Raw genomic sequence first — 25,701 nt, forward strand, 5'->3', positions numbered from 1 at the left:
ACTCCCAAGAAACTCCCAAAGGAATTTCCGACGAACTCCTGGAGATATTTCAGGGAAACTCCTAGATGAATTCTCTATAAACTTCTGGAGAAATTCCCGATAAACTCCTGGAGGATTTTCAGAGAAACTTCTGGAGGAGTTCCCGGAGAACTTCTGAAGGAGTACTCTAGCAGGAATATTTGAGTAACTACTGGAAATATTTTTCCTGGAAACATCCCGAAGAAATTTTGGAGGAATTCCCGAGGAACTCCTGCAGCAACTCCCGAGGAGCTCCAGGAGAAATTCCCGAGGAACTGCTAAAGGAATTTCCGAGGAACTTCTGAAGATATTTCAGATTTTTTTCAGAGATTCCTTCAAGAAATACTCAAGGATTTTCTTTAGAAACTTCTCCATGGAATCCTCCACAGATTTCTTCAGGACTTACTCCGAGATATTTTTCATTGATTCTGCTTGAAGGAATCTCCAAAAGCAATCCTCTGGGATGAAACGTGGCCACAATTATGACATTGCAAAAACTAAATACTACCTACATTGGCTGGGGTCTTGAATTCCAATTTTAACCCCACATTCGCTAAAAATAGTAAGCATTCACCGATTACCTGCATATGACCTCCGAGTTTTTACCGACATCCTCCTTCTCGGAGAAAGACAGCTCGATGCGACGCGGTGCCGACATGTACGAATTGATGAGACCGTGGGCAGGGTAAGTACGACACGGTGTGTCTGGTGGACAACATTATTTTAAAAAAATCGGTATCGCTAAAATACCCACCAAACGAAAGCTAAGGGTCCCACCTTTCATTTGAGACTTAAATGAGAAAGTTCCATCGGCGGGTCTAGAACAATTTTTTTTTTTTTTGAAATAGTGTGATATTATTTTGTGTTTTCTCGAAATACTAAGTAATAACGAAAACAGGTTGTCCATTGCGAACATAGCTTTCCGACGGAAGATTTTTTATATGATGTTAACCCTTATAATCTGAACGTACGATTTACGTATTCAGGATCAGACTGGAAAAATCATAACTTCGTTATTTCTGGACCGATTTTGATCATCGACGTCCCAAAAGAACCGGTTAGATCTCTAGTTTTGAAACGTAAACCAAAATTTCAAATTGGCCATTTGGTTCCGGAGTTATTCCGGGACGTACTGGGGTATGTTTTTGGCCAGGCAAGGGGACACTTTCGTTGGGTTCCTAAAACTCAGCATGCGACATATCAATCTTCATGATTTTGCAAAACAAGATCGTAGAAAGCCATTTCGTGGATTTTTGACCACATTGGACTCGTTCCGGGATGTTCCAGGAACCTGGTTCTTCCGTGAAAATGGCCACTTATGTGTCTCTTCAAAACCCCAGCATGCGACATATCAATCTTCATGATTTTGCAAAACAAGATCGAAGGAAACCATTTCGCGGATTTTTGGCCACGTTGGACACGTTCCGGGATGTTCCGGGAACCTGGTCCTTCCGTGAAAATGGCCAATTTCATGTCTCTTCTAAACCTTAGCGCGCGACATATCAATCTTCATGATTTTGCAAAACAAGATCGAAGGAAGTCATTTCGTGGATTTTCGACCACATTGGACTCGTTCCGGGATGTTCCGGGAACCTGGTTCTTCCGTGAAAATGGCCACTTATGTGTCTCTTCAAAACCCCAGCATGCGACATATCAATCTTCATGATTTTGCAAAACAAGATCGAAGGAAACCATTTCGCGGATTTTTGGCCACGTTGGACACGTTCCGGGATGTTCCGGGAACCTGGTCTTTCCGTGAAAATGGCCACTTATATGTCTCTTCTAAACCTTAGCGTGCGACATATCAATCTTCATGATTTTGCAAAACAAGATCGAAGGAAGTCATTTCGTGGATTTTCGACCACATTGGACTCGTTCCGGGAACCTGGTTCTTCCGTGAAAATGGCCACTTATATGTCTCTTCAAAACTCCAGCATGCGACATATCAATCTTCATGATTTTGCAAAACAAGATCGAAGGAAGCCATTTCGCGAATTTTTGGCCACGTTGGACGCATTCCGGGGTGTTCCGAGAACCTGGTCCTTCCGTGAAAACTGCCACTTTTATGCCTCTTCAAAACTTCAGCACATGACATATCAATCTTCATGATTTTACAAAACAAGATCAAAGGAAGTCATTTCGCGGATTTTTGGCCACATTCATGTTCCTGGACTCTCGCTCTTTGGTGAAAATGACCACTTTTATAGCGACTCAAAGACTGATGGTTGAAATCCATTTGTTCGAATGTACTGGATAATCACCATGGACCTTTACTATTATTTGGTTCGATTGGCTTTTATCGGTGAAGTCGCATGTGTATTTGATTTGCGTACCGCGTTTCAGCTTACTACGCTTCAGCCATCATCAAATGCAATATGCTGATCCAGACCGAACAGCTTGGCTGGTCAAAACTAAACAGTTTAGTTTTGACCAGCCGAATGACAAATGGCTGAAAAAACTAATGTTGGTCATTAGATAGAATTGCAGATGTACAAAAGGAATATACATCAGTTCTAAAATGTAATCTGTGAAACGTTATAATTATTCAATTTGAAAAGTTTCAAAGAGTTCAAGGAATTTCTCCAGAGATCTTTTTATGCATTTCTGTAGGAATTCCTTCAGAGATTTCTTCAGGAATTTCTGCATATACTCCTTCCAGAATTCCGCTAGAGACTGCTCCAAAAATTCCATCTGGAATTATTCAAAGTATTTCTACAGAAATGTCTTCCAGAATTTTCACTAGAGATTATTCAAAAATTAATCCAGGAATTACTTAGAAATTTTGTACAAAATCCCTTTAGTCCATCCAAGTATTCCGTCAATAATTCGTCCAGAAATAACCGCAGACACGGATTTCTTCAGATATTTTATCCCGGAAAAAATTTTGCAGGAATTTGCTAAGAAAGCTCTCCTGAGATTCCCTAAGGGAATGCTTCCGGAATTCCCCATGTGGTTTCTTCAGAAATTCCTTCAATAATTCCTCCCGAGATTAACCCGGGAATCTCTTCTGAGATTGTTTCAGGAACAACTTCAGAGATATATTTTAAAAATTCCCCCAAGAACACTTCTAGAAACTTCCAGGAATTAATCCAAGACTTCCTCCAGGTACTGTTTAGGACCTTAGGAATTCCTCTTGGTATTGCTTCTGAGATTCCTCCTGGGGTTTCTTCAGGAACTCCACCAGGGATTTCTTCAGAAACTGCTGCAGGGATTCCTCCAAGAGCCCTCCACGAACTCTTTTTAGAAATCCTTCAGGAGTTCCTCAGGAATTTCAGCGATTTCTTTAGTACCTTCTGGGATGTTCTGCAGAAACTACTCCTGGAATACCCTCAGAAATTGCTCCTTGGATTTCTCCAGGAATTCCTCAAGGGATTCCTCCAGTAATTTCTCAAAGGATTCCTCCAGTAATTCCTACAAGAACTCTTCCAGGATTCCTCTGGAAATTTCAGCAGGGATTCTTATAAAATTTCCTACAGGGATTCGTCCAGGAATTCCTCTAGAGATTCCTCCAGGAATTCCTCTAGAGATTCCTCCAGGAATTCCTCTAGAGATTCCTCCAATTATTCCTCTACAGATACCTCAAGGAATTCCTCCAGGAATTTCTTCAAAAATTCCTCGTGGGATTCCTCCACGAATTCTTCTAGAGATTCTTCCAGCAATTCATTCAGGGATTCCTCCAGGAATTCTCCCAGAAATAGTTCCACGGAATTTCTCATAAAATTCCTCTAGGGATATCTCCAGTAAGTTCTCCTGTGATTCCGCCAGGAATTTGCCCAAAAGTTCCTCCAGGCATTCCTACTGAGGTTCCTCCAGAAATTGCTTCAGAGAATCCTTCACGAATTCCTCAAGGGAGTTTTCCAAGAATTCTCCCAGAGATTCTCCAAAAATGTGTCTATGCATTCCAGGAATATCTCTTAGAATTCCTTCAGGGATTCCTCCAGGGTTTCCTCCAGGTATTCCTGCAGGAATTCCTCCACTGATATATCCAGGAATTCCTCCAGGGATTTCTATAAGAATTCATCTAGGGATTGCTCCGGGAATTCTTTTAGAGGTCCCTCCCAGAATTCCTCTAGAGATTCCACCAGGAATTTATCTAGTAATTTATCCAGGGATTGCTCCAGACATTCATCCCGGAATTTCTGCGATGCCTCCCTGGTTGAGTTCCAGGAGAAACTTGGACATATAATTCAGCTTGGTTGCGAAGTTGGGAATTCTGGGTTCAACAGCTTTCGAAAAAAAAAACCCATGACGAAGAGAACAAAACTGCCGAAAATACACAATTTCCCCAACATTCGCATATCCATTCGGCCAAATTTTCTTAGACCTGCTATTGGGTATTTGAACTGAAATATAATGACGGCCCCTGGACTTGTTTTGAAAAATCATTGAGTCGCACGTTGGGGTATTGAACTGAATGGAAGTGGTCAGAAAATTTGTTGGTGGTATCCCTGGAGGAATTTTTGAATAAATAACTGGAGGATTTCCTGGAGGCATCGCAGAAATTCCGGGATGAATGTCTGGAGCAATCCCTGGATAAATTACTAGATAAATTCCTGGTGGAATCTCTAGAGGAATTCTGGGAGGGACCGCTAAAAGAATTCCCGGAGCAATCCCTAGATGAATTCTTATAGAAATCCCTGGAGGAATTCCTAGATATATCAGTGGAGGAATTCCTGCAGGAATACCTGGAGGAAACCCTGGAGGAATCCCTGGAGGAATTCTAAGAGATATTCCTGGAATGCATAGACACATTTTTGGAGAATCTCTGGGAGAATTCTTGGAAAACTCCCTTGAGGAATTCGTGAGGGATTCTCTGAAGCAATTTCTGGAGGAACCTCAGTAGGAATGCCTGGAGGAACTTTTGGGCAAATTCCTGGCGGAATTCCAGGAGAACTTACTGGAGATATCCCTAGAGGAATTTTATGGGAAATTCCGTGGAACTATTCCTGGGAGAATTCCTGGAGGAATCCCTGAATGAATTCCTGGAAGAATCTGTAGAAGAATTCGTGGAGGAATCCCACGAGAAATTTTTGAAGAAATTCCCAGAGCAAAAATTCCTGGAGGAATTCCTTGAGGTATCTGTAGAGGAATAATTGGAGGAATCTCTAGAGGAATTCCTGGAGGAATCTCTAGAGGAATTCCTGGACGAATCCCTGTAGAAAATTTTATAAGAATCCCTGCTGAAATTTCCAGAGGAATCCTGGAAGAGTTCTTGTAGGAATTACTGGAGGAATCCTTTGAGAAATTACTGGAGGAATCCCTTGAGGAATTCCTGGAGAAATCCAAGGAGCAATTTCTGAGGGTATTCCAGGAATAGTTTCTGCAGAACATCCCAGAAGGTACTAAAGAAATCGTTGAAATTCCTGAGGAACTCCTGAAGGATTTCTAAAAAGAGTTCGTAGAGGGCTCTTGGAGGAATCCCTGCAGCAGTTTCTGAAGATATCCCTGGTGGAGTTCCTGAAGAAACCCCAGGAGGAATCTCAGAAGCAATACCAAGAGGAATTCCTAAGGTCCTAAACAGTACCTGGAGGAAGTCTTGGATTAATTCCTGGAAGTTTCTAGAAGGGGAATTTTTAAAATATATCTCTGAAGTTGTTCCTGAAACAATCTCAGAAGAGATTCCCGGGTTAATCTCTGGAGGAATTATTGAAGGAATTTCTGAAGAAACCACATGGGGAATTCCGGAAGCATTCCCTTAGGGAATCTCAGGAGAGCTTTCTTAGCAAATTCCTGCAAGATTTTTTTCCCGGGATAAAATATCTGAAGAAATCCGTGTCTGCGGTTATTTCTGGACGAATTATTGACGGAATACTTGGATGGACTAAAGGGGTTTTGTACAAAATTTCTAAGTAATTCCTGGATTAATTTTTGAATAATCTCTAGTGAAAATTCTGGAAGACATTTCTGTAGAAATACTTTGAATAATTCCAGATGGAATTTTTGGAGCAGTCTCTAGCGGAATTCTGGAAGGAGTATATGCAGAAATTCCTGAAGAAATCTCTGAAGGAATTCCTACAGAAATACATAAAAAGATCTCTGGAGAAATTCCTTGAACTCTTTGAAACTTTTCAAATTGAATAATTATAACGTTTCACAGATTACATTTTAGAACTGATGTATATTCCTTTTGTACATCTGCAATTCTATCTAATGACCAACATTAGTTTTTTCAGCCATTTGTCATTCGGCTGGTCAAAACTAAACTGTTTAGTTTTGACCAGCCAAGCTGTTCGGTCTGGATCAGCATATTGCATTTGATGATGGCTGAAGCGTAGTAAGCTGAAACGCGGTACGCAAATCAAATACACATGCGACTTCACCGATAAAAGCCAATCGAACCAAATAATAGTAAAGGTCCATGGTGATTATCCAGTATATTCGAACAAATGGATTTCAACCATCAGTCTTTGAGTCGCTATAAAAGTGGTCATTTTCACCAAAGAGCGAGAGTCCAGGAACATGAATGCGGCCAAAAATCCGCGAAATGACTTCCTTTGATCTTGTTTTGTAAAATCATGAAGATTGATATGTCATGTGCTGAAGTTTTGAAGAGGCATAAAAGTGGCAGTTTTCACGGAAGGACCAGGTTCTCGGAACACCCCGGAATGCGTCCAACGTGGCCAAAAATTCGCGAAATGGCTTCCCGGATAAAAACTAACCATAGGGTATTTGGTGAAAACCATTCCTGTACCATACAGTGTACCAGCTACAATATAGTGTATTGTAATGGAATGGTTCGCTAAAAGCTTTGCACATTGGTAGCTATTATACATTTACATCCGATCTTTATGTAACAATATATTATACTGTTTTTCTAACGTCTGAACCATTCACTATTCCGAAACAATCTTTTTCCGTGCATTTTTAATTTTTTATTCAGTTTATGATTTTTTCCGTGCTTTGTTTTGATGATGTCCGTGACATTTTTGTTGCAAAGGAAATGAAAGAGAAAAAAGTGAATAAGTTGAAACATCTATTTAAAGTCAATAAAATGTTTAAATAAAGTGGTAAACCAGGTGTCCTAAGGACTGCATATCCAAGAGATATGGTGGGCTAGGTATGTAGAGTGCGATGAGAGGAATACGAATGTAGGTCAACCCGGAAAGACGCAGGTCAGATTACCGTAAATCAGTGGATGAGTTCAACACTATTCTTTCTCTTCTTCTCTCATGTGAAATTGCCTTGTACAACAACCGAATTAAATGCGATTTATCTTTGACATTTTTAACATAAGGACTGGACTGGACACTGAAACGACTTCTGAAATAAGTTCGTCTTCGCTTTTTAACCTAACTTATAGTTGAATCGAACTTGACAGTTTTCTCATGAGTTGTTATGTACACATTTCATAGTTCAGTCAAATTGGAGCCTCAATATTGCAATAATGGTTAAGCACGCTGTAACGATACTTATGTACCTCGTCACCCACTTCATGCAACTACATTAGTGGTCTAATAACACTTAGCGCGCTAGGCATAGTTCCATCATGCCGCTCAAAGTGTTGCCACAAATAATGCTTAGTTTGCAAAACCCGGTTATCTGGCTGGTGGGACATGGGAGCTTAAGCTTCAACTGTTAATGCAATCAGAGGCTACCCAGACTTAGACGAGTTTAGGTTGGTTTGGCTAAAACTGCCATTATCGAAGGAACATGACGAGATAATATAACATTATATGGTTTATCTATTGTAAAACAATACAACATAACAAAAGAGAACCATTCCAAAACCATGATTAAATTTATAACCAGTAGTGAAATTACAATTAAAAACAATATATTTACGGTACATTTTATTGTTTGAAACCATACGTGTACCATACAATGTACGGTATATTAAAGCCCACGTATCAGTATTTCGAACAATTCATTTACAATAAAATGTATGGTTTTGTAAAAAAATATATATGGAGAAAAATATTTTTTTATATTGTTACGATACTTAACAACCCGTATAGTATATTGTAAAAATCTCATTTACAATTCACTGTATGGTGTCTAACATTACATCTTATTGTTTTTGTATTTTTTATTTTTACAATGGTGTTTATTGTAACAATATGGTTTTAAATAGTACTGTTACAATACAACATTCGGTTTTTCTACTGTATTTTTTATTCGGGTTCCTTCGATCTTGTTTTGCAAAATCATGAAGATTGATATGCCGCATGCTGGGATTCAAAAGAGACATAAATGTGGCCATTTTCAAGAAAGGACCAAGTTCCCGGAACATTCCGAAACGTGTCCAATGTGGTCAAATATCCGCGACATGACTTCCTTCGATATTGTTTTGCAAAATCATGAAAATTGGTATGTCGCACGCTAAGGTTTAGAAGAGACATAAAATTGGCCATTCTCACGTAAGGACCAGATTCCCGGAACATCCCGGAACGCGTCCAACGTGGCCAAAAATCCGCGAAATGGCTTCCTTCGATCTTGTTTTGCAAAATCATGAAGATTGATATGTCGCATGCTGGAGTTTTGAAGAGACATATAAGTGGCCATTTTCACGGAAGAACCAGGTTCCCGGAACATCCCGGAACGAGTCCAATGTGGTCGAAAATCCACGAAATGACTTCCTTCGATCTTGTTTTGCAAAATCATGAAGATTGATATGTCGCGCGCTAAGGTTTAGAAGAGACATGAAATTGGCCATTTTCACGGAAGGACCAGGTTCCCGGAACATCCCGGAACGTGTCCAACGTGGCCAAAAATCCGCGAAATGGTTTCCTTCGATCTTGTTTTGCAAAATCATGAAGATTGATATGTCGCATGCTGGAGTTTTGAAGAGACATATAAGTGGCCATTTTCACGGAAGAACCAGGTTCCCGGAACATCCCGGAACGAGTCCAATGTGGTCGAAAATCCGCGAAATGGCTTCCTTCGATCTTGTTTTGCAAAATCATGAAGATTGATATGTCGCATGCTGGAGTTTTGAAGAGACATATAAGTGGCCATTTTCACGGAAGAACCAGGTTCCCGGAACATCCCGGAACGAGTCCAATGTGGTCGAAAATCCACGAAATGACTTCCTTCGATCTTGTTTTGCAAAATCATGAAGATTGATATGTCGCACGCTAAGGTTTAGAAGAGACATATAAGTGGCCATTTTCACGGAAAGACCAGGTTCCCGGAACATCCCGGAACGTGTCCAACGTGGCCAAAAATCCGCGAAATGGTTTCCTTCGATCTTGTTTTGCAAAATCATGAAGATTGATATGTCGCATGCTGGAGTTTTGAAGAGACATATAAGTGGCCATTTTCACGGAAGAACCAGGTTCCCGGAACATCCCGGAACGAGTCCAATGTGGTCGAAAATCCACGAAATGACTTCCTTCGATCTTGTTTTGCAAAATCATGAAGATTGATATGTCGCGCGCTAAGGTTTAGAAGAGACATGAAATTGGCCATTTTCACGGAAGGACCAGGTTCCCGGAACATCCCGGAACGTGTCCAACGTGGCCAAAAATCCGCGAAATGGTTTCCTTCGATCTTGTTTTGCAAAATAATGAAGATTGATATGTCGCATGCTGAGTTTTAGGAACCCAACGAAAGTGTCCCCTTGCCTGGCCAAAAACATACCCCAGTACGTCCCGGAATAACTCCGGAACCAAATGGCCAATTTGAAATTTTGGTTTACGTTTCAAAACTAGAGATCTAACCGGTTCTTTTGGGACGTCGATGATCAAAATCGGTCCAGAAATAACGAAGTTATGATTTTTCCAGTCTGATCCTGAATACGCAAATCGTACGTTCAGATTATAAGGGTTAATTACACTTCCCACAAAAGCATAATAGTCCCATGTTAATGAAAAAGTGAGTAAACAAAAGTCAGTTTCGTGATTATGGGCAGTTTTGCTTAAAAAATTGTAATAGTTTCAAGCAGGTGGAGATTCATTTTTCATTTTTCATTTATTTAGTTAACATCAAATTCATGATAATACTGAATCAACAATTTGCCGCCATAATAATCGATTTGCAGCTGCAGCTCTCCAACGTCGGTCACGCCCAACACTCGCCAGATCACGCTCCACCTGGTCCGCCCATCGTGCTCTCTGCGCTCCACGCCTTCTTGTACCAACCGGATGGTTAGCAAACACCAACTTTGCAGGGTTGTTGTCCGGCATTCTTGCAACATGCCCTGCCCACCGTATCCTTCCGGCTTTGGTCACTTTCTGGATGCTGGGTTCGCCGTAAAGTGCAGCGAGCTCGTGGTTCATCCTTCTCCGCCACACACCGTTCTCCTGCACGCCGCCGAAGATCGTTCTTAACACCCGTCGCTCGAAAACTCCGAGTGCTTGCAGGTCCTCCTCGAGCATCGTCCATGTCTCGTGTCCGTAGAGAACCACCGGTCTTATTAACGTCTTGTACATGGTACATTTGGTGCGGGGGTGAATCTTTTTTGACCGCCGTTTCTTCTGGAGCCCATAGTAGGCACGACTTCCACTGATGATGCGCCTTCGTATTTCACGGCTCACGTTATTGTCAGCCGTTAGCAAGGAACCGAGGTAGACGAATTCTTCTACCACCTCGAAAGTATCCCCGTCTATCGTAACATTGCTGCCAAGGCTTGTCCTGTCTCGCTCAGTCCCACCTACCAGCATGTACTTTGTCTTAGCCGCATTCACCACCAGTCCGACCTTTGCTGCTTCACGTTTTAGGCGGGTCTACTGTTCTGCCACCGTTCCAAATGTTCTAGCAATAACATCCATGTCATCCGCAAAACAGACAAATTGGCTGGATTTCGTGAAGATCGTACCCCGGCTGTTGAGCCCGGCTCGTCGCATAACACCTTCCAGGGCGATGTTGAATAGTAGGCAGGAAAGTCCATCACCTTGTCGTAGTCCCCGTCGAGATCCAAACGAACTGGATAGTTCACCCGAAATCCTTACGCTGTTCTGCACACCGTCCATCGTTGCTCTTATCAGTCTAGTCAGCTTCCCGGGAAAGCTGTTCTCGTCCATAATTTTCCATAGCTCTGTGCGGTCGATACTGTCGTATGCCGCTTTGAAGTCGATGAACAGGTGATGCGTTGGGACCCGGTATTCACGGCATTTCTGGAGTATTTGCCGTACGGTGAAGATCTGGTCTGTTGTCGACCGGCCGTCGATGAAACCGGCTTGGTAACTTCCCACGAACTCATTTACTTTAGGTGAAAGACGACGGAAGATGATCTGGGATAGCACTTTGTAGGCGGCATTCAAAATGGTGATCGCTCGAAAGTTCTCACACATTAACTTGTCGCCTTTTTTGTGGATGGGACAGATTATCCCTTCCTTCCACTCCTCCGGTAGCTGTTCGGTTTCCCAGATCTTGACTACTAATTGGTGCAGACAGGTGGCCAACTTTTCCGGGCCCATCTTGATGAGTTCTGCTGCGATACCGTCCTAACCAGCCGCTTTGTTGTTTTTGAGCTGGTAGATGGCATCCTTAACTTTCCTCAGCGTGGGTGTTGGTTCGTTCCCGTCCTCTGCTGCACCAACATAGTCATTTCCTCCGTTGCCTTGGTCCTCCGTGCCTACATTCTCTTCGCCATTCAGGTGCTCGTCGAAGTGCTGCTTCCACCTTTCGATCACCTCACGCTTGTCCGTCAGGAGGCTCCCGTCCTTATCCCTGCAGATTTCGGCTTGCGGCACATAGCCTTTGCGGGATGCGTTGAGCCTCTGGTAGAACTTGCGTGTTTCCTGTGAACGGCACAGCAGTTCCATTTCCTCGCACTCCGCTTCTTCCAGGCGGCGCTTTTTCTCCCGGAAGAGACGGGTCTGCTGCTTCCGCTTCTGTCTGTATCGCTCCACATTCTGTCGGGTTCCATGCTGCAGCATTACCGCCCGCGCTGCATCCTTCTCCTCCAGAACCGCTCTGCACTCGGCAGGTGGAGATGATGAGTTCAAATTTCAATTTACATGTGTACCGCGTCATGCTCTAATACTCGTAATTATTATTAAATCACCGTGTTCATCCTTATAGCATGTATTTGACAAAAAATTCAATTATTTAAAGAATTTCATTATTTTCTCTATTGAGCAATGCACGATATAAGCACAGACAAATTGTCAAGGATGTTTTCGATCACCTGGCAATCGTTTGACTCATTTGGCCATAACTCAGTTCAGAAACCTAATATTGAAATGTTGTGTTTGGCAAAGTTGTAGATTAGTGTTTATCCTACAATTATCACCAAGGACGTCATATTCAAGCTCTAATATTTACGTCGTAAAAGTGTTAGTACCACCTACTCATACTAAACGATCGATTCACAATTACAATCGATACTCCGCGTAGAAGACTGAAATTATATTTTTACATAAAGAGAGTAATTCTAAAGGGTATGATCTCATCATTGAACGAATAAACTTCAAATGAGTAATTGCGATATATTATCGTAGGATAATACCAATTTCTATATCTGGTATATTTCAGAAAATGTTTAACCTGCAAATACAAATAGAAACAAATTGGGACTTTTCCAAGGACTTTTCTATTTTATTCTGTCTTTTATTTATATGCTCAGCCATATAAAACAAATATCTAAATCTGTGAATATCAACTACCTTCGATGATATTGATGGTTGCAGAAAAAGCTTCTTCGAACATAGCACACACACCTTGGTACGGTTTTCATCGTGACTTTATGATTTAATGTCGTAGTTGTTTCTCTAAAAGTTTGGAGCAAAGCTATGTTGAAATTTATTTTCTTTTATTTTTATGATTTAATACCTAATGATATACCACACAGCAATCCTTCAAATTAGCGAAAAATGCTAATTGCTTTTACAAGTACCAGAAAGGGCACAAAATGAACGTATACAGGCCTATAATGGAACGTGATCATTTTATCCGAGCTACTTTGTTGATCGTTATATTTTTATTGACATCCAAGTCATGCCCTACTAGGGTAATTGATCCGATCATGGAGGAGTTAAGCACTGGGTTCATGTTTAAACCACAATTGTATCGCCCCAAGCAAACTTTTTACATGGATTGAATTGAAAATAATAAAATCCATCCTTAATCTACGGGAAAATAACGAAATATTGCTTCTTTGATGTTGTTATGAGCATTTTATTCGTTTTTATCTGAAAGAACATTGTGTTCCTAATGTTGCGGTATGTGTTCCTAATGTTGCGGTATTTTGTTCCTATTGTTGCGGTATCCCATTGAAATCATATGGGATACCGCAACATTAGGAACACTACCGCAACAATAGGAACACAGCAGCAAACACATTTAGGAAAATATTTTTTTTAAATAGGTTTTTGGGCAAATCTTAAGCAAATAAATGGTGCAATCTCATAATTTAAGCATCATACATCTATTAAAAATACCTTTTGGTAACATTTCAGTCGAAAAAGTGCTCAATTGCCATTACCGCAACAATAGGTACTACCACAACGATGGGAACAATTACCCTACGACTGTAAAATTTCAAATATTTGGCACTGTCAATAAAAACGAGAAGAATGGCAGTCGAAATAACTTCTTTTACATGTCAATATGGAGAAGATGGTTAACACACCTACCTACATACTGATAAAATTCTATTACAACTCCCTTAAATATTTGTTTACACTTGTCTGGGCAACATTTTATATGGAAAATTTTGAATATGTTTTTACCCGTTTACTCTATTAATATGATACGTTAATAATGAGCGACCTCATACGAGCGTACAGTGAGGATTCGCTCGTTGGGTCACGACTGCGCCCCGATTAGCGAATCGTGTTCGTTCGTTGGGGCAACTGACAACTGATCAAAATGCTCTAGGCACACGCAAGTGACGAGAAATACGTCACATAACACTCACATACTTGCGCAAGTTATGAAATTCTAAATGCTGAAAAAATATGTTTAGAACCAATTAAAAAAACATTGTTACCGATTTTCAAATGGAGATATTTCCTGTTTTATTGCATGGAAGTCACTTTTAATCCAGTGAGATGCAATGGAATAATTGCTTCTATGATGGGAGTGCTTAATTTCTTAAGAAAGTTTGCTAAATAGTGATGCGCCCATACAAATCAGCGCAAACTTCATAACTATTTTTTTGCTTTTTTCCTTTTCTCACTAATCCGCGAATATTAGCGGGAATCTCTTACCTTGGTATTTAGATACTTTGTGTATACAGGAGCTGCGATGCGACGACGGTCAGACGTCAAACTCGTTTTGACATCGATTTTGACATTGACAGTGCTTTTTAGTTGGGTTTTGCCCCAACCAGTGAACATCCAACCATCGAGACAGCCCATCTAACGAGCCGCCAACGAACGAATCGGGACTGTATTAGGTTACACTAAAGGTTGAAAGGAAGAAAATGCAAGTCTTAGACACATTCCACGCGTTACGTTTTGTGCGAAAATCAAACTTTTGCTTCCAAAAATGGATATGTTGTCATATACATACCAACCAGCATATCAAACGATCAGATTTGGATAGAAGATTCAGTTTATGCTTTCTAATTGGGAATTTGACCTTTGTACTTCGAAAGAAAACAAGAAATACAGCCTAACGGGACACCATTGCAAAAAATGACGAATTTTGACCGAACGCCAAGAAATTTACTGCTTTCTAGAAGCATTTTCAAAGTTTCAGGTACTATTAGAAGAATATTGGTAATTATCTTCATTTTGGTGCAAAAAGAATCAAAATTGACAGCAGGAGCCCGGAAATATCGTTCAATGAAGTTCCAAAACCATGGTGTACATAGAAGTGCGTGGAATGTGTCCTTATAGTAATTAATTTTTGAAAAAAAAAACAACTGTTCTAGGATCGCCGATAGAACTTTCTTGTTTTAGCCTCAAATGAAAGAGGGGAAGTTCAGCTTTCGTTTGGTGCACGCTAACCTGAAACTACCCATCGACTGGGTCGATTCGACCCGGATTTTCATGTTGTTAGCAGTTGTCAAAATCCGGGTAAACCGAAAACCCAGATTCGCTGAATCGGCACTTTGTCACTTTTCGGCTTGAGAATATGGCAGCGGTCAGGAGAACGCTGGAAACTATGAATGTTTTCGCGAAAAATATGCTGATAAATGACGGGAAAACAGTGGAATTATTCCGGGGAACTGTTTTCCAGCATCAGGTAAGTGAATAGCACGTGGCATCTGAGAGCTTTTTAATCAAAATCTTAATTGGAAATAAATTAACAAAATCAAGGCCCCGGAGGAGCTGGGTATCGTTTACCCAGATTTTGCCACCAACATCGGTAACCCAGATTTGAGTAAAGGTGCCTTTACTCAGTTTAGAGTAACTGCAGTTTTGCTCAGTCTGGGTCGCTTTGACATCAATCTGGGTAACTGAGGGTTAGCGTGTGGGTGTTTTAGCGATACCGATTTTTTTTTAATAATTTTGTTCTACCAGACACACCGTGACGACGACGCAGGCATAGCGCCCGGTTGACCTGAACATAGTCCACGACAAGTCAGCACACATCGTGCCACGTTAGTCGGCATTGAGCGTTTTTCATCAGCGGCAGCAGGAACTCTGCCGACGGACTTGTTCTAGTGCATGGGCTGGGCGCAACGGCCGACACTGCCATTGAAGGGCGGAATGGAATGCATTCCTTTTCGCAGACGTTCTTCAGGAACTTTTGGAAACGGCGCAGTGGCATACGCTTGCTGGTCAGCGCAGTTTCGCTGATGTTCTTGAAATGCACCGGAGGTTCGAACCGCGAGCCTTGCAGGACTTGGCGAGATTATCTGGTTCCTTGGCTAAGGAACCAACTTGAATTGTTACCCTCACAAGATGATTTGTCCCAATAATGACGGTCTTCACGCCGCGGGGGATCCTTTTTTTGTCCCAGTTCCACCAACAGCGACTAGATCCATGGCGATTTTCGAAGAGGTGCAAATCGGAGAAGTTTCAAAAGTCGTTCTGTACCTGTATTTAACCCTTATGTGGCCGGCAGGGTACCCGGGTACCCAGCACCCATTTAAAATACACGGTGTAGAAAAAAGCAAAAAGTTTGCCGGCCACATAACGGTTAAAAGAAAAATAAGCATATTAAATAGAGCTAAATTAGTTTATAAACAATATTTACCTATCTTTCAGGAATAACATCAAAAGATAACAATAAGCTATTTTACGAGACGTGCTACCGATGGGCCGCTCATTGTTATTGTTTACATTTGATGTTTTTGTTTTCACGAAAAGTAACATAACATGTGGTGAGCGCCAATCAGATTTTTGCTGACAGAAATGTTTTGATTCCTAATGTGGCATGTATCATTCCCCCGAGGTGCATGATATCACTAGCAGATAAAAAAAACCTCCCCACGGTCTACGGATATTGATTATAGTGCACGGAAAAATATTAAAACCCAAAGAATAAGTTTTAAAAACTCAAATTTGGCTAAACTGCTTTTAGTTTTAACTCAAAGTTGGGTTGTTTTCTCCCTCGCCCCACCGCAATGTTGTCAAAAACAAAGAGAGAAGCACCGACGCATCCGCTGCTCTTCCGTGGAAGAAGCCAAATTTGGGTTTTCTTGAGTTAACCCAAATTTGCGTCATTTGAGGCCTCCGTTGGGTGAAAATAACTTACCAGTGGGTTAATTTTTTTGCCGCTCTCAAACGAGAACTACTCACTCACCACTTTCGCTGTTTGACGCAAATTTGAGTTATTCCACGGAAGACCGGGATTGCGTCAAAAGAACTTAAATTTGGGTTGATTTGTAGTTCCGTGTGGGCGGATTGACGCATTTTTGCAGATGAATGAACCCCGTTTATTTGATGGGCCTGTGTCACATGTTATGCTAGCGAAAATGTAAATAAATGGGCCCAGCGGTTGGACTTCAAAACTGGAAAACATTCAAAAAACAGCTGATTTGAAACGTCTCATAAAATACCTTATAAATAAATCCAAGGAATCAAGCATAATTTTTCAAATCGACGTATCTAACTTTTTCACTGATCTGAGTAAATTCATGGTCAATGTTGACGACCATTTCACTAAAATAGTTTTTTATAAAAAGACTTTTCATAAGTTTTTTCGTGCTTAACATCACCAGGATATAGCACGCACTAGGTAAGAAACAAAACCTACTTATTCCATATAATTTTCACAATGAATTTTGACAAAAATACACATACACCGGGTTGGTTAGAGATACGTCATGCCAGATACGTCGCTTTTGTATGGTGCCAGTTTGGTGTATCTCTTACTTTTGATTTTGGCTAGATACGTCGTTTGGTTTTCTCATATATCAAAACGGTGTATCTATCAGTAAAGTTGTAAACATCAAAATAGTTAGATACGTCGTTTCGAAAAATATGCTTAGTTAAACAAATTAAGCAATAAATTATCAAACAGTGATGTGGATTCTTCAATTTGCTTTATGAATCATGCATACAGCAGTTAACCCGGATTTGTTTACATTCTAGAGTTACGTCGGATTGAAAAGTTATGCTTGAAATAATCACTGGAAAAATTACTGTTTGTCCGAGAACCGAGCAAAACAAAAATGGCAGAGCTCTTGCTTCGCTTGCGGATCGATCACAACAACTAGTACAGTGTTGCGAGATGTGATATCACATCGTGTGGGGATGCGATATGGCATCGATTTTGTGTAATTGTACACAAGTTCGTCGTAACCACTTGGTTGCAGCTATTTCTGTGTAATATTCACATTGTTTTGATGTGAATATTACACATATACGATGCTAATAAAAGTTTATACATTATTTTTGTGTAATTTTAAGACAGATGTGATTTACCATCGAATCGATGTGATTATACATCTTAAAACACTGTTACATCTTAATTTTTACATATTTTTAGCAATTACATCGGGGCATATTACAATAATTTTTGCTGTGTATAGTAGGGTGGCCCACACTTATATGAAAAACAAAAATTTCGGAAAAAGCCAAGTCTTACCTCCTAAATCAGTTGTTTTGGACTCTCAGAAGCTACGTTCAAAATTTGAGCAAAATCGGTTGAGCCTAAGGGTGCGCTCAAAACGCTTGAAGTTGGAAAACTTGGCCAAATGTATGCATAAATTTGAGGTTTTCGAATTTTGCCGCTAGGTGGCGCTGTAAGCGTTCAACAAATAAACCCTTTGGTATTATTGTAGGTAACTATATGTCAAAGAACTTTGTCGAAGACCGCGAAGTGATCCAACATCTGTGAAAAAAGTTATACCCTGGGTAAAATGAGGATAAACTTTATTGTTGTTTTTCCAATACATGTAAAGGATTAATATCAATAATGAAATCTCAATACTTTGCCTCACTTTGCCTAGGGTATAACTTTTTCCACAGCCGTCGAATCACTTCGCGATCTTCGACAAAGTTTTTTGGCACATAGTCACCTACAATAATACAAAAGGGTTTATTTATTGAACGCTTACAGCGCCACCTAGCGGCAAAATTCGAAAACTTAAAATTTCTGCATACAAAGTTTCCCATACAAACTTCAAGCGTTTTGAGCGCCCCCTTAGGCTGAACCGTTTTTGCTCAAATTTTGAAAGTAGCTTCGGGGAATTCTTTTCGAAATTTTTGTTTTTCATATAAGTGTGGGCCACTTAGATAGATAGATGGATAAATAGAAAATAAAACATTTTTTAAATAGTAGGTACAAAAATAGTACGATTAAAAAAACTTGGCATTTGCAAAAAAAAGCTGCGAATAGCCGCCTAAATTTTGCTACTTCACTAAAATGCTTAAAAACATCATATTAAATTCAAATTATTACCTTCAATGTGTATATTGTCAGTTTTATAACTAATGCAGTTGCAATGCATGTACACTGCAAAAACTGCAAGGTTTCATTTTATATGGAAATACCAGGGTACGAAAAACGGATCACGCCGAAAAACAAACGCTTTGTCCTAAGCGGTGCATGTCGGTAACAAAGGCGCTCCGCAACAAACGCATGTCAGGCGATGAGAGCAATAAAACAAACATCGCTTGCTGTGCGTGTGCTGATATTTCGGCTTTTCTGCTGATACTTTCAACCCACATTATCGAATTCATAAACATTTGGACGAAATAGGACTCTTGCAAACCTCAGAGTCTAGTTTCAGTTGTAAAACAATGCGAAAATCAAGATGTGAATAGAACGAGACAAATATTCCTACCGTTTTTGTTGTGAACAAACTTGGGAGCGATTTTGTCATTATCTGCTAACGAAAAAACAAAGCGTTGTTGCCGTGCCTTCTTTGTTGCCTACTTTTCGCTTGCGTTGGCATATTTTGCGTACACTGGGAAATACACATCGATATTGGGGGTGCGATACAGCGGCCGTTCGCTCGTTGCAACATGCAATGTGAACATGTTGTAATGAGCGCACAGCATCTATCGCGTAAAAACACAACTCAGTGTAACCTTTCCCGGTGTGGTAGTGAAATGAAATGATTCAGATTTTTTTTTTGTTAATTTCAGATTCAGAATGGCAAACCCGAAACTGAATGTCATAGATCCGGAAATTGAACCGCTTGTGGAGTACGAAAGCAGCATCAAATCTGGAACTCACGGTGATGTGTACCAAAGGCAGTTAGCCCAACTTCTTTTGCTTAGGCTGACTCGAGAAGAGAGGGATTTCAGCTTGGCTTACGAACTAACATCCGCGGATAAGTTTGATGACGTGGTGCTGTACGATGAGACAGCCAAGCAATGGATTTTTCTACAATCAAAACATGCCGACGGCAAAGATTCAAAGATAGATCTGAATGGCTTGCTACCAAAAACGCATCGAGAGAAAGGAGATTTCAGTTTGTACAAATATTTCACTTCTTACATGATAATTCGAAATAGATTCAAAGGCAAAATCAACTTAGTGCTATTCACCAACAAAAAACTAGATGAAAAGTTGAAAACCGCAGAAGATTACGTGATGATCAAGGATCGATATGTAGATGAATATCTTCGCTTTGCATCTGATGGAGCAACCCAAAAATTACTCATACCGAGTGAATCAACAATACAATCAATCGTGGAATACACTAACAAAGATTTATATTCCCTGAAGGACGCTATCAAGCAACTTTTTACTAAAGGAATCATTACAGATCAACTTATAAAGTACAAAGCATATTTGAAAGATGTTTTAAAGGAGTCGGGAAACTATCAAATAAGATTCTCAGAAACATTTGACGAATCACTGATTTTTATTTCTGAATTGTACAAAAGGCTTCAATCAGAGCTACAGACTTTTAAACCTATTGGTAAACCACCAGAACTCGATATCAAAGGAATAGAATATATTTCTACAAATTTGCTGTCGGTGGATCTCAAACATCTAGCTGGTGCCATCGAAAATCTTTTTCGTAATGGAATTGTATCTGATTATTTGAAAAAATACAAAGATCTTCTAGGTTTGATCTTGACAACGACTGCACATGACCAGCTAGCATTCAAAGAAACATTCAATAATAATTTAGTCTCTAAAGCTGAATTGTGTAGAATGCTTAAGGCTGAACTGAGTGACATGGATAAAGTGGTTACATTGAAGCAGAAACTTTTTGATGGAAGGGATTTACGGACCAAACACCATTCAGTATTGTTCTATGCGGAGGCGTCTGATGTGAGACAATTTTTTGAGCTTCTCACTTTATCTGTGGATCAACCGGATGAGTTGGAACCCTTCATCATCGAAGAATTGAACTTATGGATGAGAATGTGGCTGCGACCTGACGTTTTAGGTAAGCTAAAAGAATATCATTACAAACATTCTGTGAAGGATTTAGATGATCATTTTGAAGCAACACTAAAACGCGAACAAAGTAATTTCAAACCATATTTGAATCAACAATACGTTTTGCAGTATTGCAGCAAGTTACGGTTGAGAATTGAAGATTTTTTTCCAGAATTGAATTATACGAATGAGTTATATATTAACAGAGTGCTAATATTTGAAAACGAGGATATCGACGAACCACAATATTTAAAAGCTTCTCAATTGGATGGAGACACAACATCTCTATCTAAAAAAACTTGTGAGAAAATGACAGATATTGAATTTGCAGCAAATCTGAAGTTAAAGTTTTCACAGTACCGGTGTTTAGTTTTGATGGCGGACCCTGGGGTCGGTAAAACAAAACTTCTTCAATACCTTGCCTTTGAACTTCAAAAACTGAAGTCAGGAACTGTTTACCTATTTTACTTAAACAGACTACAAGATTCTAAGGAAGCTTCCGGCAATGAAGCATCATTGAATATCCTCAAATGTGTATTATCTGACAAGAATATTTTGCTGATACAAAAAGCTTTGGAAAATAGGTCCGATGATCACATTACAATAATATTTGATGGGTATGACGAAATACATAAAAAAAATATTAACAAAATAAATAGACTGTTGGAATTATTGTTCACATCAAAACAAATTCAGATCATAATAAGTGTAAGAAATTATGAGAAAAATACACTGCAAAGGTTTTTTGAGGAATTCAAGATTATTGGCGGATACTTTTCTTTGGAGGCGTTCAGCAAAGAAAATATTATTGAATACCTTAAACAGTCTTGGAAAGAAAAAGTAGAGAGTGATATAGATCTCAAATTTCACTCATATGCCAAATTCTTGGTTGATAAATTCTATAGCTTGTGCAGAGTTCCATTGATGGTTGAAATGATATCGAAAATATACAAACAGCGTTTCGAATTATTCAAAGAAACTAGTATGGTCGATGAAGAAGATGAAATAAGCTATTTGGAAAAGGAGTTCTTAGAATTTGAATACATTTACGAATTTTTTATCGAAAATTGTTTACAATTAAAGATAGAAGATGCATGTCATGGCATTGGCAAAGTTGATCCAAATAAACAAATTTTTGATGGGTTTTATCTTGATCATCAACTGCTGGCAATAGAATTTCTTGATGTTGGTGAGCTTAAATTTATTTTTAAAACCCCAAAATACATGAAGAAATGGGAGTATATTCAGAGAAATCATCAAAACCAGTTCGAAAAGTCCATTTTACTGAATTTTGTTGACGGTAAATTTTCGTTTTCACATCATTCTTATGCTGAGTATTTTGTTGCGACATTTCTATGGGATGATTTAATTAATTTGAAGAGCATTATTAAAAATATTTTAACTTGTTTCACAGGAATAAGAAAGTTTTTCATTAAAATAATTGAAAAAAACATCAAACTGTTTGTATCAAAAATCGCCCAAGAGACGTCCTTTAATTCAAAAGATGTCGTTTTTTGGGCATGTGAAAGCAATGCTGTAGAGTTATTAAAATATGTGCTTTCAAAAAAATTTCTGTTCAGGCCAAGTGAAACCAAAATGTTTCACATTGCCATTAAAAACGGCAGTGACAAAATATGTTCCTATTTGATCGATGACTGCAAAGTACATCCTGATGTTAAGTATGATGATGGTCTAGCTCCTCTTCATTCGGCCGTAATATACGGACATATATATTTAGTACAATTACTGCTAGGAAAAGGAGCAGACTTAAATATTCGAAACACAGCGGGATGGTCAGTTCTACATTATGCAGTTCATCACAAACAAATGGCTATTACAAATTTTTTGATCGATATAGGCACAGACGTTCATTCCATAACCAAAAACAAATGGAATGCACTTCACATAGCTTGCTGTAATGGTGATGCTGATATGACGAAAATGTTGTTACAAAAAGGTGTACGGCACGATGTAACGACAAATGAAGGTAAAACTCCTTTTGATTTAGCTGCGGTAGGAGGACACACAGAAGTTGTTATCATTTTAATTGAAGAATTGCCTAAAAAATTTCCTTTTAACTGGAAAGTCGACGATGCATTATGGACAGTTCTTAGTAATGGCCATGCCTCTTTGATGAAAATGCTTATAAGTGAATATGCACCATCAATCTTTTTAGTTGATCCTGGCATTGTAGCTTGGAAAATAATAATTAAAAAATTTGGAAGATTGATAAACTATGGTGCCAATGTTAACGCAAAGAATAGTATTGGGTGTACAGCACTACATCTCAGTGCATCTGAAGGTAGCTATCTTGTTGTGGAACTACTGCTTGGTAAAGGTGCTGATGTATACGCTGTTGACACAAATAATTGGACACCGCTTCATTTTGCATGTCAGAATGGTAATAAAGAGGTTGTAGAAATATTGATCAGGGAAAAAGCCAACATTGAGGCATTAGGCCAAAGGAACTGGACACCTCTTCATATAGCATGTCAGAATGGTCATAAAGAGGTTGTGAAAATATTGATTAGGGAAAAAGTCGTCATTGACGCATTGGCTGAAAATAAGTTCACACCTCTTCATTTAGCATGCGAGAATGGTCATGAAGAGGTTGTGGAAATATTAATCGGGGGAAAAGTCAACATTGAAGCATTGGCTGAAAAGAAGTTCACGCCTCTTCATTTGGCATGCCGGAATGGTCGAAAAGAGGTTGTGGAAATATTAATTAGGGAAAATGCTAACATTTTCGCATTGGATGAAGATAAATACACATCGCTTCATTTAGCATGCTGCAATGGTCATAAAGAGGTTGTGGAAATATTAATTAGGGAAAAAGCCAACATTGAAGCATTGGCTGAAAAGAAGTTCACGCCTCTTCATTTGGCATGCCGGACTGGCCATAAAGAAGTTGTTAAAATATTAATTAGGGAAAAAGCTAACACTGACGCATTGGCTGAGAAAAAGTGCACCCCTCTTCATTTAGCATGCGAGAATGGTCATAAAGAGGTTGTTGAAATACTAATTAGGAAAAAAGCCAATATTGAAGCATTGGATGAAAATAAGTCCACACCGCTCCATTTAGCATGCGAGAATGGTCATGAAAAGGTTGTGGAAATATTAATTAGGAAAAAAGCAAACATTGAAGCATTGGATGAAAATAAGTCCACACCGCTCCATTTGGCATGTCTGAATGGCCATAAAAACGTTGTGGAAATATTAGTTAGAAAAAAAGCCAACATTGACGCATTGGCTGAAAATAAGTACACACCTCTTCACTTAGCATGCCAGAATGGTCGGAAAAAGGTTGTGGAAATATTAATTGGGGAAAATGCTAACATTCATGCATTGGATGAAAATAAGTACACATCGCTTCATTGGGCATGCTGCAATGGTTATAGAAAGATTGTGGAAATATTAATTTGGAAAAAAGCCAATATTGAAGCATTAGCTGAAAAGAAGTTCACACCTCTTCATTTAGCATGCGAGAATGGTCATGAAAAGGTTGTGGAAATATTAATTAGGAAAAATGCCAACATTGACGCATTGGATGAAGATAAGTCCACACCTCTTCATTTAGCATGCCTGAATGGACATAAAGAAGTTGTGGAAATATTAGTTAGGGAAAAAGCCAACATTGACGCATTGGCTGAAAATAAGTACACACCTCTTCATTTAGCATGCCTGAATGGACATAAAGAAGTTGTGGAAATATTGATTAGGGAAAAAGCCAACATTGACGCATTGGCTGAAAATAAGTACACACCTCTTCATTTAGCATGCCGGAATGGTCATAAAGATATTGCGGAAAAATTAATTAGGGAAAATGCCAACGTTGACGCATTGGCCGAAAAGAAGTTTACACCTCTTCTTTTAACATGCTTGAATGGCCATAAAGAGATTGCGGAAATAGTATTATTATTGTTAACATTATTATTTATTTTATTTTATTATTATTTTGTTTACCTTTTATTGGCTTGAATATTGAAAAACGTTACAAAACTCACATAGTTGTCAAATTTCTTATCAAAACATCCCTTATTTTTGTACCATTCTGACAAAATTACTGACCTGAAATCATTTCCATTACTGTTAGCGTAATTTTTCAAATTGTTGTTGATTGCTGAGCGCTAATTTTTCATTATTTTGTCCAAGTGTTGTATCCAAAATCTCAATAGGATCTTCAACATCTATTCTCATTTTGTTTGTTATTATATTTTTAGCAAAATCCCACACTTCAGATGACTTTTCATATTTTTTCAAGCGATGACCCACATCATCTTTGACCACATATATTACAATGATTGTTGTCCGCAGTGCTGAAAATTTCATTTCGTCACATCTAAATTCAACCATCTGCAGCTCATTTTAGAAGCTGAACCTGGGAATACGGTAGCGTAAGAAATCAAACTTTGAACTAGTCAAATTGTAATCTTAATTTGAACCATTTCAAAATTCTTTAAAACGACGTACTTTTCAGGCAAATATTGACCCGAAAAAGATGTTAAACAGCTTTCCGTAATATAACCTGATAACATAGACTTTAAAAGCATTGAAAAAAGCGTTTTTGTCATGGAAAACAGGCTATTGAAAAATCACTGTGATTTCACCCATTTCCCCCAAGAGAAAGCACATTTTCGGTGCACTCGTACAGCTCATGCATTGTAGCAAACACAATATGTGAACACGTCAAATGAAAGCTTATTTATCGTAGAATCGACCAACCGAATAATATTCCGCATTATTTGTCATAAAATTATCAAATTTAAGTAATTCTTACTTGGAGAATGTTATCTTAAGTTGATCCATTTGTAATCTAAATTTGAACTAGTAAACAGGGGCAAGCTTCCAGTGTTTGCAACCAGACTGCGCCAGTGGTTGTTTTGTTTACTCTTGGGGGATGAAAAATTCCAAATTTAGTTTCGAAGTTCCTGAAGAGTTTAGAACATTCTTAGTTGAAATTCCACTGCCTAATGAAAAATTGTTATGGGAATTAGCAGATCCATGTGTTTTTCTATTGTTCAGCACGAAATTGGCTGTTGTGGGAGATGCTCGAGCTGC

The 25,701-nt window shown here is 39.2% G+C and overlaps 1 protein-coding gene and 1 pseudogene across 6 annotated transcripts in view; one reads left to right on the plus strand and one right to left on the minus strand.

The window, feature by feature from the left end:
* LOC134284933 (uncharacterized) overlaps nucleotides 1-24,639 on the plus strand; it is a 97,172-nt gene extending 72,533 nt beyond the window's left edge. For all 6 annotated transcript variants that reach the window (XM_062844522.1, XM_062844520.1, XM_062844521.1 and 3 more), the window contains one exon: nucleotides 19,392-24,639. In XM_062844522.1, the coding sequence (XP_062700506.1) occupies nucleotides 19,399-24,621 (5,223 nt within the window). In that variant the 5' untranslated portion in view covers nucleotides 19,392-19,398 and the 3' untranslated portion in view covers nucleotides 24,622-24,639. The remainder of the gene's footprint in view (nucleotides 1-19,391) is intronic.
* Nucleotides 596-15,839, minus strand: LOC134286369 (large ribosomal subunit protein uL22-like; annotated as a pseudogene).
* Nucleotides 24,640-25,701: the final 1,062 nt, after the last annotated feature.

This window comes from Aedes albopictus, chromosome 1 (assembly GCF_035046485.1).
Source record: "Aedes albopictus strain Foshan chromosome 1, AalbF5, whole genome shotgun sequence".
Classification (NCBI taxonomy): Eukaryota; Metazoa; Arthropoda; class Insecta; order Diptera; family Culicidae; genus Aedes; species Aedes albopictus.